Source organism: Mirounga leonina, unplaced genomic scaffold (assembly GCF_011800145.1).
Source record: "Mirounga leonina isolate KUSES-001 unplaced genomic scaffold, KU_Mleo_1.0 Mir_200, whole genome shotgun sequence".
Classification (NCBI taxonomy): domain Eukaryota; kingdom Metazoa; phylum Chordata; class Mammalia; order Carnivora; family Phocidae; genus Mirounga; species Mirounga leonina.
The window spans coordinates 6,660,944-6,675,165 of NW_023270503.1; the positions used below are offsets into that span (position 1 = coordinate 6,660,944).

A 14,222-nucleotide genomic window follows, 5' to 3' on the forward strand; every position below is an offset into this window, starting at 1 on the left:
TGACTGACAACGCTCTGAAGGCGAGAAACGGCTCCCTAAGCCGCTCGCCGGGTCCCTCTCTCCCCACAATGCACCGGGGCCAGCAGGAAGGCCGCTCCGACCCCTAATTTTCCCGCGAATTCAGTTCAAAGAGGCGGCCGGGCTCGCGATCGGCAGCGCGCACGGGCCAACCAAGCCGCGCCTCCGAGAGAAGCGCCTCCGCGTGACTGACGGGAGAATCCGCGGGCCAACGGGCTGGGCGGCCGGGCGGCGCGCGCTCCCGCCGGCCAATCAGGACGCCGGGCGGGGGAAGTGGGCGGAGCGAGGCCAGGCTAGGGTGAGCGGCCTCCGGAGCGGAGCGGGGCTCTCAGGAGGAGACACTTTTTTTTTCCTCCCTCCTTCCCTCCTCTCCTCCTCCCTTCCCTTCCCCTCTCCTCCCCTCTCTCCTCCTTCCCCCCTCGGTCCGCCGGAGCCTGCTGGGGCGAGCGGTTGGTATTGCAGGCGCTTACTCTCCGGGGCCGCCCGGCGGGTAGCTGGCGGGGGGAGGAGGCAGGAACCGCGATGGCGCCTCAGAAGCACGGCGGTGGGGGAGGGGGCGGCTCGGGGCCCAGCGCGGGGTCCGGGGGAGGCGGCTTCGGGGGTTCGGCGGCGGTTGCGGCGGCGACGGCGTCGGGCGGCAAATCCGGCGGCGGGGGCTGTGGAGGCGGCGGCAGTTACTCGGCCTCCTCCTCCTCCTCCGCGGTGGCAGCGGCGGGAGCCGCGGTGTTACCGGTGAAGAAGCCGAAAATGGAGCACGTCCAGGCTGACCACGAGCTTTTCCTCCAGGCCTTTGAGAGTGAGTGTGTTTGAGGCTTTGAGAGCAGGAATACCCCCTCTTGCAGCATTAGGGGGCCGGGACACTCGTGCTGGGCCCCTCTTCCTCGCCGGGACTCGACTTGATTTGGGAGTGAAGGAAGAAATTGAGGGGGCTGTTCCCACTTTAGAGATTACGGTCCAGGGGGCCCGAAGTCTAGGTAGGGCCTTTGGGGAGGTGGAACTGGGGGTGCAGGTGAGGTTCTTGACTCCCTGAAGATTTACAGGAGAGGTTGGGCAGTGGGGCCCCACGTTAAGAGCAGGCTTTTAGATGAGGAGGTAACAGTTGGACTGAGGATGCAGTCAGATCCCAAGACTAGTTTTTGCTTTCTTTGATGTCTTTTCTTACTCTAGAAGTACAGGGGTTTCGGTTGTAGGTTTTGAGGAGCAAAATTAAGCCTGTGAAGAGATGAGTGCAGTGAAATCGACCAAATTGTCATTTGCCTGAAATGCTTTCGCACTAACTTGGTGCTGCATGTTAACATGGCACCTTTTGATGCTTTAAACCTTTCAGATCTATCCACCCATTCCATGGGTACGTAAACTGAGTCAGGTAGTCCTTAAGTATCTTATCTTGAGATGACCTCGGAATTTTGCCCGTTGTACTTGTCTTAATTCCAGAACATTTTCTTATGTCAGCTTCGGCTTTTAAGGTCTTAAGGGGCAAAACTATGACTTGATTTGGAGAGGAAGGCAAGGTGTCTGGAAACAAACAATAGAATTTATTAAAAATATGACTAAATAATCTCAACTGTCCTTTAAAGAGTATTATATCATGATTGTTTTCATTTTTGCTTTTGTGTACATTTTATAATTTGGATGATCACTAATGGCTAAATAACAGAAACTTGAATGAACTCGGCTTTACCGCCTCATGTCTTTATTTACAATTTTACCGTGGCATATGTTAAAGGCATGGTATCAGCTGTGCTTGAAAAGACGTATTACATTGTTTAATACCCTTCTTTCATTCTCTGATTAGTGCTTCATGAAATTCTAATTGGAATTTCAGTTTTTATTGAAACGAATATTGAACCTGCTTGAGAGAGATTCACAGTCTTACTTTTGCTTAATCTACTTTGAAAAATCTGGAGTGCTTTAAATTGGAAAAATGGTGGAGAACTGAAGGGCAGTGATGACAATAAACATACATGTTTGTACCCCTTCTAAATTATCTCCTCTCCTTTTCGTTTATTTGACACTAAAACTAAACTAACTGAAGATTAAGTGGAAATTTAAACATTTCTTTCTAAATGTTATGAGAAGACAAATCTGCCAAGAAAGCTTAAACTATTTTGAAGCTATTTTGCTTTCTGATTAGTCTACCTTGTAGGAGTAAACTGTCATTAAGTGCTAGATTTTATCACAAAACAACTTGATTCTTCTCTAATATTGATTTTAATTTCTGAGAAGTTAAAATGCTTTGATATTTTTATTGATATAGTCAGTTATCTTTAGTTCATTTTGATACGCCTTTAAAGAAATGTGATACTAAATCATTAAGGGAACTGTTATTGTTTGTATATAAAATATATTTTTTATCTATAAAGGCAAATGAATTTTAACTAAAGAGCATTAAAAAGCCTAGAAATCTGTTGATTAATTTAAAAATATGTGTTGAAGTAGTATTACATATTGGGATAATATTTACATTGAACAAAATAGATAAAAACTTTAATTAAAACTAAATATTCATTGGAAATTTTAGCTATAGTTTGTGTTTCATTTCTTTAAGTATTGACTGACTTTCATATCTGCATTAGGACATCTAGGAAACCGTTTTACTCTGTTTTGGCTTACTACAAATTTTTTAAAAGACCAGTTAAAAAGTGAAAATTTTATTTTGTTATTTAGCATCAATAAGTTCTTTTGCTGAATCCAGCTACCTCATTTCAGCTACTTTTTGGGGAGGAGATGGGTTATAGTTTAAATTAGCAAAATTAAATCAGTGTAATTACTCTTCAGTTCTGCATACAGACTAGTTTAAAAAGTAGCTACCTTAGAAATGCAAAACTTAAGCACAAGATTGTAGAGAACCTTAAATTTAAAATAAATGTAGATGAGTTTTGTGAATATATGCCATAGACTGAATGAATGTCTTTTGATGTTACTGTGCATGCTAATTTTCTTGATGTCAGTATTCGGTACATGATTTTCATATAGGTGATTGGTTTACGTTGGTTATAATACTGGCTGGATTGGTTTTTTTCTTGAGAACTTAAGTAATCCTTTTGTTTCCTGTTACCTAGAACCAACGCAGATCTATAGATTTCTTCGAACTCGAAATCTTATAGCTGTAAGTAGTCAATAAAATTAATGAATATTATTTTTTCTTAGAATATTACCTATTTAATTTTAATATTTTTAAAACTTTTTTTATAGCCAATATTTTTGCACAGGACTCTTACTTACATGTCTCATCGAAACTCCAGAACAAACATCAAAAGGTACATCTTATGAATCTTAATTTTGAGTTGATCAAACAATGTTAAAGTTTTAAAGTACTATTTCTAATTAAAGATTAAATATGAAAACTGAGGTGAGAAAGTGACTGGTTGAATTGGTTGCTAGGTGTTTTAATAGTATCATTTTTATAAATCCCAGTTTATTACCAATTTTTTTTCCTAGTAGAAATGATGTAGTAGTGGAGTGAAGTAATTTTACTGAATAATATTTTTACTTTGTGCTATGAGTATTTTCAAGTTTGGTAGAAGCTGAGGATTTAAATATTAAAGGGCTCGGGGAACTGTCTTCAATACATAAATTTAGGTTAATTTTTAAATATTTCTTATATGTTCTAACAATAAAGAATTTGCTTCCATAATGATAGGTTCAGAAAGTGTTGTTTTATATCTTTGGTGGTGGTCTTTCTAGAAGAGGAAATATTTTTGAAGTCCGTAGATTGAATGTCCTTAAAAAACAAGAAGTCTTAATTACCTAGTCTTCAAGTGGAGTTTGGACTTGTCAGTCAGAGCTTATTTTTGTTTAAAACATGTAATATTTAACCATATGTAATTATGGAATGCTAGTTTCTTATCCTACATGCAAGATTATTGAGTATATCAAATGAACAATTTTAAGTTCAAAGGAGAGAACTCGTATTAAGCATTTGGTATTGTTAGTATTGACTCACTAAAACCATTAAGCCATCCAATAGACTTTGAAACCAAACTCTTTTGGAGGCTCCTACTGATTACTAAGTAAGCATCATGTTTCTATATAGCAAGACTTGGTTTAGCTTTGTAGATATACGTAGGTGTACTTTGAAGGATTGAAATGTTAAAACTATTTGTCTTCTAGTAATCTTTCTGAACAGAGAGAGTATGTGAGCGATTGTGTGCTTGTGTGCATTACATTTAATAGGGGAAGCTTGCCAAGAGCCTAAATAACTAGGAAGAAGGTGTTGGATTAGGCAACAGAATTAAATTTGTCAGTTCTTTGCCTATCTGTGCCATTATTTGATCTATGCCAGGGTTCAACAGACTTTTTCTGTGAAGGCCCAGATAGTAAATATTTTAGGCTTTGTGGTCCAGGAGGCAGAATTAAGATTATTAGTGAGATTGTAGGTAGATACTTACACAAAAAGAGAGAAAACAAATGTCCACAAATTTTTTATTGATGAAATTTAAAATATAATAATTGAGTATAGTGTTTTGTAGAATATGCCTACTAGTGAGAAGTGTGAGACTTTTATTTTTGTGGGGTGGGAAGAGATGACATTTACCTTAATTGGGGTTTAGAGTTAGTGTTCTATATCAAGTCAGTCGCAAATATTTATCCATAAAAATCATTCTTAGCTTGTGGTCTAGGTACAGGCAGTAGGCGGGATTTGGCCTATGGTCTGTAGTGTGCTGATTTATTCTATAAAACTAGATTTTTATTAAGTAGTAGTTAACTTTTTTCTCTAGTATTTTTAATGTGGAAGATCATTTGAGTTGTCATTTAGAATGCTGCCTGATTTTAATTTAAAAGTGATTAAGTTTTTTGGGGGTGCCTGGCTGGCTGTCGGTAGAGCATGAGACTCTTGATCTCGGGGTTATAAGTTTGAGGCCCATGTGGGTGTAGAGGTTACTTAACCATTTTTTTTTAAGTGATTAAGTTTTTTTCAAAATAATGAGTTAATCCATAAATAGATAAAAAATATGTTTAAAATCTTAAGTTCATTATTTTCTTGTCATGTTTGTTTATTGGATTGTTTGTCTCATTGTGGGATACGTTTCTGTTGTCTGCTAATAGGTGGAGATACTTTTAAAAGCTTGGTAGAAGAAGTTACTTTTAATTTATTGCTCTTTAGGCAAAAAATTGTCTTTTGGGGGAGTTTTGCAGCAGTTTACCAGGCAAGAAACATATAAATCCCATAGTTTATTTCCATGCAAAAATGCATTAGGAATCACTTAATGCTTTTGTTATATGCCTAGCTTATAAAAGACATTAAAACTAATTTTTAACAAATTAATACAGCTTATATCCTCAAATGAGTGCTGTTCTTTTCAAAGTAGTTGGTGACTTTAGAAGGTGGTGAATTTAGCCTAGTGATTGTGGTCTTTGTTAAAAATGTTTGTGGGACTCCTTTTATAAAATTGCTTTTAATACGATCCTTTCGCTCAATGTTTTTGGAACTCTTTTTTTTACTATTTATAACAGCATAATATCCATTGTTGGAATAAATATATCATTCCCTTTGAAATCATACACTCAGTTGTGATATTAATTCTGGTGTTTGTTAAACTCACCTTGTACTTTAGTTTCACTTCATAGAGATATTCAAATTCTATAGACTAACACAACACTCATTCAGTAGAAATATTTGTGAGGAAAAGGGCTTCTTTTATTGAATCCATTTTACTAGATTTCATGTAAGTTGTTTCTGGATCCTCCTAAGAAAGTTTCCTAGAATTTCTTGAATTTTAAAAATATTCTCCTTTTTGGTGATCTTTTGATAACTATTTCCCTTGTTAAATCTGAGCTACTGTAGCAGTACCTTTCTAAAGAACAGACATACTTGGTGCTGGGAGTGAGGCTGCTTTCATATAGTTGCTTATGTGGTTTGTTTTGTTTTTTTCCTAAGGAAGGCTGGATTGCCTTTATGATCTTACCTATTTCATATGGTTGTTAATATTCAACTTTCCTATGCACTTCTCCTATGCACACCTCCATAATGTTGGAAGAAATGAACCTTGTGACTTACAGTCTTAACTTTTCTTTCTACAGACAGGATTTCTTCTTAATCATTGCATAAAGATAAACTTACTATTCTTAAAAGCTTCCAGTAACTTTACAACCTTCCTTAGTAGTACATTTCAGTATTTATACTGGAAAGTTCTTTGTAACTAGCCTAAAATAATCCTACATTTTTCTTCTTTCTTCTCTCTTATCTGTGGAGATTGAAAATGTATTGCCATCCTTCCTAAAGTACTTCCTTTTATGCTCTATTGGATGAAACATTAATATTGGAAGTTTTCAGTAACTCTAAAGGTAAAGAGAGAAGTTTTTTTTTAAAAGATCTTTTGTTAATGGAGGCTGTTTTTTCACCTGAACTATGGTTTGCATCAGTTCTGCTCTTCCTTATTAGTATTTTACTGTAATACATTTACATTAACATTTCTCTACTGATAGTTTTTATAGTAGTTGAGTACAATAGCTGTTTTTGAGGAATGAGTGTATTAGTAATTTCTAGTGTATGAATTCAAGCTTTACAAAGTAATTTATGTGGAATACATTAAGTTTTTCATGTCTTAAGTTTTAAAAAAATATATGAGTATAAAAAGAAATATTCATTTCCAGTTAACATATGTGGGTCTAGATTTTTAGCTTCTGTCTATAGGACAAAAATAATAGACCACCTTAAGAACTAAGATAAGGCTTGTTTTAGAGTCCATTCATTCTTAAATTGCTTGGGAGTATGTGGGGGTTATTCTTAAGTTTCTATTTTGTGGAAAAAGTACTTTTTTTCTCTTAAACTTCTAAAGTTAAAAGCTAATAATTTTATTATTATGATTTGATGGGTATGTCCCCTAAACTTCCAGAATTTTTCCATGGTGGTTGATAACCATCTCTTTAATATGACATATCATTTAACTTTAGCCATTGCTAATAATCTTTGAGGATGTTTTGTTAACTTCAGTTATTTTTTATAAAATATTTATTTCTATGTAATAGTACAACCACATATTTGTCAGGTTACTTAATAGAAGTAGATGAATGTTTCAAAATACATGATTTGCATTTGTTTGGTTCAGTCCAACAGATGCTTGAATACCTTTCAAATGTAAGGTACCATGATGTAGCTTTCCTTGAAGAAAAATAATCTCTGCCCTTCAGGAGCTTATAGTCTAGGAGAAAAAATAAAATATTTATGCAAGTTCACATTTATGAGACTAAATGTCAAAATAAATATAAGCCAAGTGTCATAGGTAAGGGGAAATCACTCTGGTTTGGGAATAATTACAAAAGGTTTCATGGAAAAGGTAGCATTTGAGATGGAACTTGAAGGGTTGTCTGTTGTATATAACATACACTGTTTCAATATAGTATTCATTGTTATGGCTAACCATACACAATTTATCTTACTAAAAATAATCAAAATCAGATTTCCAACTTGCCTATTATAGTGACAATGAAGTGTAATCTGGTTTTTTTTTTTTTCCCAGTTGAGAAGTGATTATTTTGTTTATCTGTTTCTTTCAGGAAAACATTTAAAGTTGATGATATGTTATCAAAAGTAGAGAAAATGAAAGGAGAGCAAGAATCTCATAGGTAAGATAACCTATCAGTTTACGTTAAGTGACATACTTGAGGAAAGAAGAAAAAATTATAGTGATCATTTCTCTAGTGATCACCCCAATATTGTAAGGAGTTAGAAGAAACCTTAAAGGTCAGTTGGTCCAAACTCGTATGTAAATCAGGAATGGCTAATTCTATAGCATTCGTGGCAGAGAACTTTTAAGCCTCATCTTGAATATCTCCAGTCTGGGGACTCGCTGTTTTCTAAGGCAGTTGTGTTCACTATTGTTAATTTACCAGTTTCTTGGGTTTTGACTCAAAGTTTCTGTAACTTCTGCAGTTGATATTAATCCTACTACCTCACATAAGGAGGGATGGACATTCATATTTATGGTATACTTAACTCTATACTGGATGGTATGTTAGGTGCTTCAGAACATCACATTTCTCCTAAATTATTGTCTTCAAATCTGAAAGAGGCTCTCTTTCCATCTTGTCCTTCCCCATATTTACACCTTTCAATCAGAGTATTCCTAACTTTATATTTGAAATATGTATATCACATAAGAGTTTCAGAAACTTAACCCTTTGGACAGAATCTATTTATTGTATGTTTTCAAATGTAATACCTAGAATTAATCCCTAAAAATTCTGACTAGCCTAATATTTGCCTAAGCTAGACAGTGTGCTTCCATTTTTTTCTTTGATATGTAAACTAAAGAAAGTTGAGTATCATTCTAAAGAGACACAGGAACTTGGGTGGTAGTTGTTTATTCATTGACTACTTTCAGGGGGAATACAAAACTAAAAATGTTAGATTTTTTAAAAATGAAGCTGGTAAAATTGCCACAATAGATTGTTTCTTGAAATTTTTTTTTAAAAGATTTTATTTATTTATTTGAGAGAGAGAATGACAGAGAGAGAGAGAGAGAGAGAGCACATGAGAGGGGGGAGGGTCAGAGGGAGAAGCAGACTCCCTGCCGAGCAGGGAGCCCGATGCGGGACTTGATCCCGGGACTCCAGGATCATGACCTGAGCCAAAGGCAGTCGCTTAACCAACTGAGCCACCCAGGCGCCCCTGTTTCTTGAAATTTTAAATCATACCTTATCGATTTAGATAAGATGTACACTGACTTAATGATACTTAATTTATTATTATTATTTTTTAAATAGTGGCTTTTTTTTTTTAAATTTTATTTATTTATTTGACAGAGACAGACACAGCGAGAGAAGGAACACAAGCAGAGGGAGTGGGAGAGGGAGAAGCAGGCTCCTGCTGAGCAGGGAGCCCGATGTGGGGCTTGATCCCAGGACCCCGGGATCATGACCTGAGCTGAAGGCAGACGCTTAACGACTGAGCCACCCAGGCGCCCGATACTTCATTTATGATTTCTCATTTTAGTAACTGGTATAGGATGTCATTTTTGCAGTTGCTTATATTTTAAGTTTGGCTTTTGAATTAGGTTATTTTGTTACTTGAATTGTAAAATCACATTTTTAATTATATGTCTTACACTTTTGTAGGACTGAACTATAATTTATATTTCCAAATCTAGGCAATTTTGACTTGTGAATAAACTGTGATAGTCCATTCTAGAAGCTGAGATTCCAAATCTTTACCTAATCTGTCTATTACTGCCCAAGGAGTACCTCATAAAATAGGACTGAGGATATTCTCAGTACATATAAACTCTGTTGCTTGAATTTCTATTCCAGATCCTTGTCTGGTCACCTACCCTAGACAGAGCTCTTGGGATCCTCAGGGCCTTTTTTACTTAAAAGTATAAGCTGTAGTCAGAACCTCGTCTTTGAGCTTTCCTGGTTCTTTCCTGAACATTTTAATAGTTTGCCTTCCAGGTCTTTCAGGGTTTGTATGGGAAGGAAGAATGAACCAAGAAGAAAACTTGACCCTTTTCTTTATCTTTCCCATCAAGCTTCTGTCTTTATCACTGCTAAACCTACTACTATCTCATTGTGACATTGGCTTTGACAAATACTACAGAGCTTCCCTTAGAATGTGTGTTGTGAGGGAGATAGGTAATACTAGTCAGTTGTTTCTGAATAATCACTCACCCAATAATTTTGTTCCTTTTGACTTGGTGGGTTCAACAGCTAGGCCAGTACTGTAACAGAGGTGTTTTTAACTCACTCACAGAAGTATCAGAGGGTTGCAAGAATTCCTTCCTGTAATTTTGAAAAACAACTTTTTCAATCTTTAGGATCCGGTGGGACTAGTGAATTGGCCATTTCAATCCCCCAAGACTGATCAATCTCCCTCTCCCTCTTTCTTGCTCTCTCCCTTATTTTTATTTATTTATTTTTTAAATAACAGACCTAGGGAGCACCTGAGTGGCTCAGTTGGTTGGGCGGCTGCCTTCAGCTTAGGTCATGATCCCAGAGTCCTGGGATTGAGTCCCGCTCAGAGGAGTGGGGGGGTTCCTGCTCAGTGGGGAGCCTGCTTTTCCCTCTGCTGCTCCCCCTGCTTGTGCGCTTGCTTTCTCTCTCTGTCAAATAAATGAATAAATCTTAAAAAATAAATAAATAACAGACCTAACTATGTTGGACCTTAATACCCAACAAGGCACTTTAGGCCCCAGAGGTGTTGAGTTACTGTGCTAAGTGATTCAGCATCCCCCCCCCCCCCGCCGCCCCCAAGATCTTTATGAATGTTTCAGTGTCACTCCCAGAGACACTAAACTAAATTGGGATATTGCTTTAAGTTTATCCTCAAGGCTCAGTATTATTAAATTACTTCAATGTATTTCTCATCTCAAATTAGGCATGATCCTGTTGTTCCATTAAACATATCACATAGCATTGTAAGAAATTCCCTAGACACCAATATGTCACGCCAGCACTATAAAACTTTGTAAAATCTGTGGTCAAACTCTCTTATAAGAGAACAAAATTAATCTTTGTTTTTCCCTGACATTAATTAGTAGAAGTTAAATCATATACAAAAACGTATCTGTCTTCCCTTTATATTTTTTATTCTGTACCATCTCAGACAGATCTTAATCAGTTTAGTTGGAGCCTGGATTTGTTCAACAGTGGTAGTCTGGGAGTCTTCCATTGGAACTCATGTTCTTTCAGCACTTCCAAAGTTATAATATTTCTACTCCCAAATCCCCATGTATTTCATTCTCTAGAGTTCGGGGGAATATCAAGATACACAAATATTGTAGTATTACAACCTCAAAGTTAGAACAATCAACTGCCTGACTTATATATGTCATTTGTAGTAAGTTATAAACCAAAGCAAATTCCCAGCATTATCTGTGCAAAATGAAGTTGGTGTTTGAGGATCTTTTATTATTTTATATTCTAGATCTACGGTTGTGTTTACTAGTCACAGATATTGGCAGAACATATTAGGGGAAGTGGTTGATAGGAAAAAAAAAAGGACATTTCATGGTTTTTACTTCTTGAAGATGTCAGTCAACTCATGGCAATAGGCCATATTTGACATTTGTAACCCTACTTCAGTAATAAACCCTACCATCCTTGAAGATTGTTTCTTTTCTTGGGATGCCTGGGTGGCTCAGTCAGTTAAGTGTCTGCCTTTGGCTCAGGTCATGATCCCAGGGTGCTGGGATTGAGTCCTCCATCGGGCTCTTTGCTCAGCAGGGAGCCTGCTTCTCCCTCTGCCTGCCGCACCCCTTGCTTATTCTTCCTCGCTCTCCCTTTCTCTCTGACAAATAAATAAAATCTTTTAAAAAAAATTGTTTCTTTTCTTGAAGAATGGCTTCTGAAAACTCCATACTAATTAGCAGATTTCAGAAATTCATAGTGGTTATACCTTTAGTCTTGTAAGTTTTTTCTGCTGTTTCTCGCTTTTTTGGTGTAATGGAGTATATTTAAAATGTTTATTTTCTTTTTAGAATGTCTGACATAATTCCTTATAGTCTGTCTTCTTCAGTTCTTATTTCTGGCACTCCAATTTATTGTGGGTTTTGAATTTATTTTGGGTTTTGACCAAGTACTATGGCTTACTGGAATAAATCTCTAGTCTTTAGTTTTCTATCCTACAGGATCCCAGGAGTCTTTTGTGCTATTAGTACTACCCGTTTTGGAATTCTGTAATCCTAACTCCTTTGACTTCTTAAGAGCATGTCCACTGGCTGAAAGGTATCATGAAGGGACTTCCAAATTGGAGTTGCTTGCAAAAGTATTTGGGTCAAATGAAAAGCAAAATGTCTCCTCTCTCTTCCCCTTAATCATCATCCATTCCTGGTCCTCTGTTAGCAGCTAGAGAAATCCCCTCCAAAGATACCGGAACTAGAACTTTCACTAGGAACATTTCAAGCCAGTGTTTTAGTAGATAACATAAATTGCATATCATCACTTATTTGTTACCACCTAAGCTTTTGAATTCGTAATCTTTCTTCTCTAAGCATCTTTTGTATAAAAAAGTCTAGATCTTTTTTTTTTTTTTTTTTTTGAGATTCCAGTTTTCTTAGTGTACCAGGTCCAAAACTCTATACTAGTCCTAGGGGATATAATGGTAAGCAAAACAGGTGAAGACCTTGCCTTTATGGAGGAAAAAGATATAATTGTATAATATGTACAATTGTAAAATAATTGCTAGGAAAGAAAAATACAGGGAAACTGAATGTTTGAAGCAGGTGTTCCAGCTCTTGTTTGAGATCTTGGATTTGGGAATAGTGATTGATGGTCAGGGAGGGCTTCCTTAAAAAAATGAGCTGAGATATGAAAGATGGATATAAGAGTAAAATGGGGACTGAGAGGGTGAACAGATAGGTGATTCTAAATAAAGGGAATATTACAGATATGTCATCTGAGGCCAGAGTAGTTGACTAGAAAGAGTAAGGAGAGTGTCTAAGGCTAGAGCAGATGACCATGGCCAGATAATGCAGATCCTTGGAGGCTATTGAAGGATGTTGGTCTTTATCCCAAGAAAGCCATAAAATACTTTAAATAGATATATTGAATTAATGGCATTTCCCTACCCTTCTCTTTTGTAGATTTAGCTGCATTTTTTTTTTTAAAGATTTATTTATTTATTTTAGAGAGCGAGAATGAGAGAGAGTACATAAAGGGGGGAGGGTCAGAGGGAGAAGCAGACTCCCTGCCGAGCAGGGAGCCCGATGCGGGACTCGATCCAGGGACTCCAGGATCATGACCTGAGCCGAAGGCAGTTGCTTAACCAACTGAGCCACCCAGGCGCCCAATTTAGCTGCATTTTTAAAACTTAAGTCTGCTTCTTAGCTCAATTGTTATGTCTTTTCCACCATTAAGATCTGATGTGTTTCCCCCTTTTCTCTCTCTTTTTTAAAGATTTTATTTATTTATTTGACAGAGAGACACAGCGAGAGAGGGAACACAAGCAGGGGGAGTAGGAGAGGGAGAAGCAGGCTTCCCGCTGAGCAGGGACGGGTGGCTCGATCCCAGGATGCTGGGATCATGACCTGAGCTGAAGGCAGATGCTTAACGACTGAGCCACCCAGGCGCCCCTTGGCTACAAGTTTTGAAGTTATTTTTAAATCAGAATCTTTTCATGTTTGAGTTTTAGTTGTTCCTCTTTCAGAACCTGGGCCATAGATTCTTTTTACATACTTAACCTGAAAGTGCCTTATCAGTTGCTCAGTGCGTATCTGATTCTTAAAATCTAAGTGTTTAAGAACAAATTTTTAAGATGTTTCTCCTTGTATAATCGTTGAGTTAACAATAATTCCTTTATGTTTTGTCTACTGTACTTCTAGAAGGGGATTTATTTATTTGTAAAGGACTCCCTCCCCTCATTCAGCTTTATCTTCTCATTACAAAGTGTTCCCATCCTTGTGTCTGAACCTCAGAAGAGACCCTGGATTCCCAGAATAATGGGCTTGATGTAGTCACCAGTTTCTCAGTTTTATACATGTATAAGAGAAGTTGGTTAACTAACTTCTAACAGTGTAGATGCCAAATAGCTTATCATCTTGTTATGAGGTAGTAACTCTAGAAATGAAGCCTTACATCTGCCACTACTAGATTAATGTGTACAAATTAGAGGCACTAATTTTGGTCTCTTTCCAGCATAAAATCTTGGTCCTTCAGTGAGATCTGGCTATTCTTAAAATTTGAGTTTTCTACATGAATGGCATCTCAGAATGTTAGTTCCTTACGAATTTAAATTTATTTAATTTCGTTCTGCAGACAGCTTTAGAATTGTTAGATGTTTATGCTTGAAATCTTACCTCAGAATTTCAAATTCCTCACCTGGTTTCCTGTTGTCCCTTTGCTTGCTTCTTCAGAAGATATGGATAGGGAACGTATCACAAAGATGAACCAAATCCTTATCCTGGTAGCTAATCCTGATTAAGTTAGATCACATGCAGCCTAAAACCAAATAGGCCTGACCATTCCTACATGTTTCTTTGCCTTGCATTCTGATTTAGTTTAACAATTAAGATGTGGATACAGCCACAAGAGAGGGAAGAGGTACGGTAAATCAGGAAGGGAAAGAAAATTGCCCTTTTTTCTTTTATGAAGCATCTATGGAAGAGAGAAACTAGGCCTCATTGTTATATTTTATTCTAGGTGTATATTAGAGTGTTTACTTTCAGGAGGGGGAGTTAGAGGGGAAATTGTACATAGCAAATCACATTCACAAAGTTATTTTTTAAGTTGGTTAATTGAAATTTGGAGTTCCTGGGCGCCTGGGTGGC

The 14,222-nt window shown here is 37.3% G+C and overlaps 1 protein-coding gene across 3 annotated transcripts in view; it reads left to right on the forward strand.

Moving 5' to 3' along the window:
• The first annotated feature begins 331 nt into the window (after positions 1-331).
• The window catches only part of SUZ12 (SUZ12 polycomb repressive complex 2 subunit), a 42,917-nt gene continuing 29,026 nt past the window's right edge, over positions 332-14,222 (forward strand). Inside the window, exons 1-4 of one of the 3 annotated variants that reach the window (XM_035027776.1) lie at positions 332-814; positions 3,081-3,127; positions 3,214-3,278; positions 7,519-7,587. In XM_035027776.1, the coding sequence (XP_034883667.1) occupies positions 541-814; positions 3,081-3,127; positions 3,214-3,278; positions 7,519-7,587 (455 nt within the window). In that variant the 5' untranslated portion in view covers positions 332-540. The remainder of the gene's footprint in view (positions 815-3,080; positions 3,128-3,213; positions 3,279-7,518; positions 7,588-14,222) is intronic. The other 2 variants (XM_035027775.1, XM_035027773.1) reach the window with 2 other exon arrangements.